The sequence below is a fragment of the Aegilops tauschii genome, chromosome 1 (assembly GCF_002575655.3).
Source record: "Aegilops tauschii subsp. strangulata cultivar AL8/78 chromosome 1, Aet v6.0, whole genome shotgun sequence".
NCBI lineage: Eukaryota > Viridiplantae > Streptophyta > Magnoliopsida > Poales > Poaceae > Aegilops > Aegilops tauschii.
In genome coordinates this window covers 331,451,177-331,453,898 of record NC_053035.3, presented here as the reverse complement: position 1 = coordinate 331,453,898, position 2,722 = coordinate 331,451,177, and the positions used below count along the sequence as shown (strand labels likewise).

General features: G+C 47.4%; 1 protein-coding gene across 1 annotated transcript; it reads left to right on the top strand.

Annotated features, from left to right (window-relative positions):
* Positions 1-975: 975 nt before the first annotated feature.
* LOC109733694 (NDR1/HIN1-like protein 26) lies at positions 976-2,293 on the top strand. The gene has a single exon (XM_040385999.3). It carries the CDS (start codon positions 1,487-1,489, stop codon positions 2,168-2,170), a length of 684 nt encoding a protein of 227 aa, XP_040241933.1. The 5' UTR covers positions 976-1,486; the 3' UTR covers positions 2,171-2,293.
* Positions 2,294-2,722: the final 429 nt, after the last annotated feature.

The following is a 2,722-nucleotide window of genomic DNA, read 5'->3' as shown; positions in this document are numbered from 1 at the left end:
GCACGGTGCCGGAGATGGCCAACTCGATGGGCGTCGGCCCGTGGTCACCCACGCCGCCGCAGTCACCAGAGCAGAAGCAGGAGCCATGGGAGGTGGTGGTGCAGGCGCCTCCGGTCTGGCAGGGGCCGCCAGCACACCTTTAGCAACCACCTCCCTATGTTGACCTCACCAGCGACGACAACGAGTAGGACGGCGGCTCCTGAAGACGTCGGCGGCCACCGGTGACGAGACTATTTCTAGTTTTTTTAATGTCTTTTGTTATGTTTTAGTTTAACTCATACCTGTGTTGAACTTGGCTACTACGGTTGTGTGTACGTGCATGTTTATATTTATGTGTTCCGTATAAATTCCAAGTTGATTATGTTTTTTTGTTCAAAAAATTGAAGTCCACAAACCCGGATAGTTTGGGACGAGATGTGCCGGTTGGGCACATGGATGGCCGTAGGACCGCAAACGTACGGAAGTGTCCATTTTCATGTCCCAAACGGACGAAAAGCGGACGAACAGAACGTCCTTTTGAGGTCGTTGTGTTGGAGTTGCCCTTAACCCGCATTCTCCGTTGTCTTTATTTGGAAACAAGGCGCAGGTGGAAGCATGCTTTGCGCTTTCGAGCCTTCGAGGTTAAGCAACTTGTGCGGGCTTCTCTTCCCAGCTCTTCTCCCGCTCCCGTTCCCGGCCAGCCGGAGTAGTAAACATTTTCAGTTTCTCACATACACGAAAATTAAGCTTGAGCTTTATGCACAAGATTGCAGAAATCAGTATTGATGGCGACTCGTCATAACAGTAGTTGCCTCTTACCGGACGTGGTATTTCTCGGGCGAATAGTAAAAGTCCAAAAAAAAAATTCTGACTTTTTTTGTGCAAACATTGACAAAAGTACTCGGTGCTCACAAAATTTCATCACGAGATAACATTTGTGGAAGTCGTAGCAAAAAACGAAATTGATGCTTCAAAAATGTTATTTTTGAAAACATTTTGGAGTGCTGATTTTGTTTTTTTACCACGACTTCTACGAATGTCATGTCACGATGAAATTTTGCAAGCACCTAGAACTTTTGTCGATGTTTGCACCAAAAAAATTCGGAACTTTTTGAAACGTTTTCCTTTTTTCTTTTTTGAATTTTACTGTCCATCCTTTTGCCTCTTACCACATGCATACAGTATGCCTAAAGATGGAGTTTTTTGCTTAACCGAGTGGAAGGAAGAGTAGAGCACATTCCAGAGAACATCAAAGGAGGCCAATAACCGAGACTGACTTTATTTGGCACTGCCCGAAATACGCTTTTCTGTGGTATACAAAGCAGGCCCCAATCATATTGCCTTTACTCCAATATTGCATTAGCATAGCCAACTTTTACCTCCATTATTACTTCGCCGTTCCCTTTTGCTTTCCCGTTTGGACACCATAGTCGCCTGGCTTCTTCTCTTCTCTTCTCCTCTCCTCCCGGTGCGCTCGTTTGTGATTGGTTGCTGTTAGTCGGAATCAATGGTTACTCCCACTCCATACCATCTCCTGTCTCCAAGAACCATCGTCACCAAGATCATCAGCATGAAGCAGCAGGAGCCGGAGCCGCCCAAGATCATCCTGCAGCCCCGGCACCGGACCAGCCCGGCGATGTGGTGCGCCGCCATCGTCTGCTTCGCCTTCAGCGTCCTCCTCATCCTCGTCGGCCTGGTGATCCTCATCGTCTTCCTGACGGTGAAGCCAAGGACGCCGTCCTTCGACGTCGCCCACGCCGCCCTCAACAGCGTCTACATCGGCTCGCCCCCGCCCTACTTCAACGGCGACATGACGCTGACGGCCAACATCTCCAACCCCAACCACAAGATCGGCGTCGTGATCCACTCTGGGGCCATCGAGCTCTTCTTCCGGGGCAGGCTGGTGTCGGCGCAGGCGCTGCCGTCGTTCGCGCAGCGGCGGGGGCAGTTCACAGTCCTCAACGTCCACATGCTGTCCAGTCAGGTGGTGCTACCGCCGGAGGTGGCCGTGGAGCTGCTGAACCAGATGAAGAGCAACAAGATCCTCTACACCATCAGAGGGACCTTCAAGGTCCGGGAAAGGTTCTGGTCTTGGCACTACACCTACCGGATGACTGCCATTTGTGACCTGGAGCTCACCGCGCCTCCCTCTGGATTTCTCGTAGATAGGAGATGCACAACATCAACTTGATTGGTATCTGGATGCTCTTTTGATCTTTTTTTCTTGTATCAAACTTTAGAGATGTATAGCAGTACGAAACTATTTTGGATGTATTTTTTTATGTGAAGTAAAACCCAAGTAAACCATTCACAGCAATCTAAAAATTATCACACGATTCCTCTGTTTATGTCTGAAAATCAAACAAACAAGGGCCTGGAAACATCTACTGGTTACCAAATTTAGGTAGCTTAATAACTGAAGAAGAAAATCATTGGACACATTTATCTGTACCTCCATTCCCTTATACAACCTGTAGCAAAATGACATTAAGAAAAAAGACCAATTTCTGAAACAGTTAGGGTAGCAAAAACAACCTGTGAAAGCGATGCCTGCCCCTGGTTTCTGAAACCAATTTCTATCACAACTCCTTTTCTCATGACTACACTAGAAACAGGAACAAAACAAATACTCTGCAAAACATAAGATTGAATGCACTCCCTTAGCAATTCATTGTACCAGAAATGTAGTTATTCAGAAGGACCCCTCCAAGATCACATTTATTATAGTCCATTAGTCCTTGTC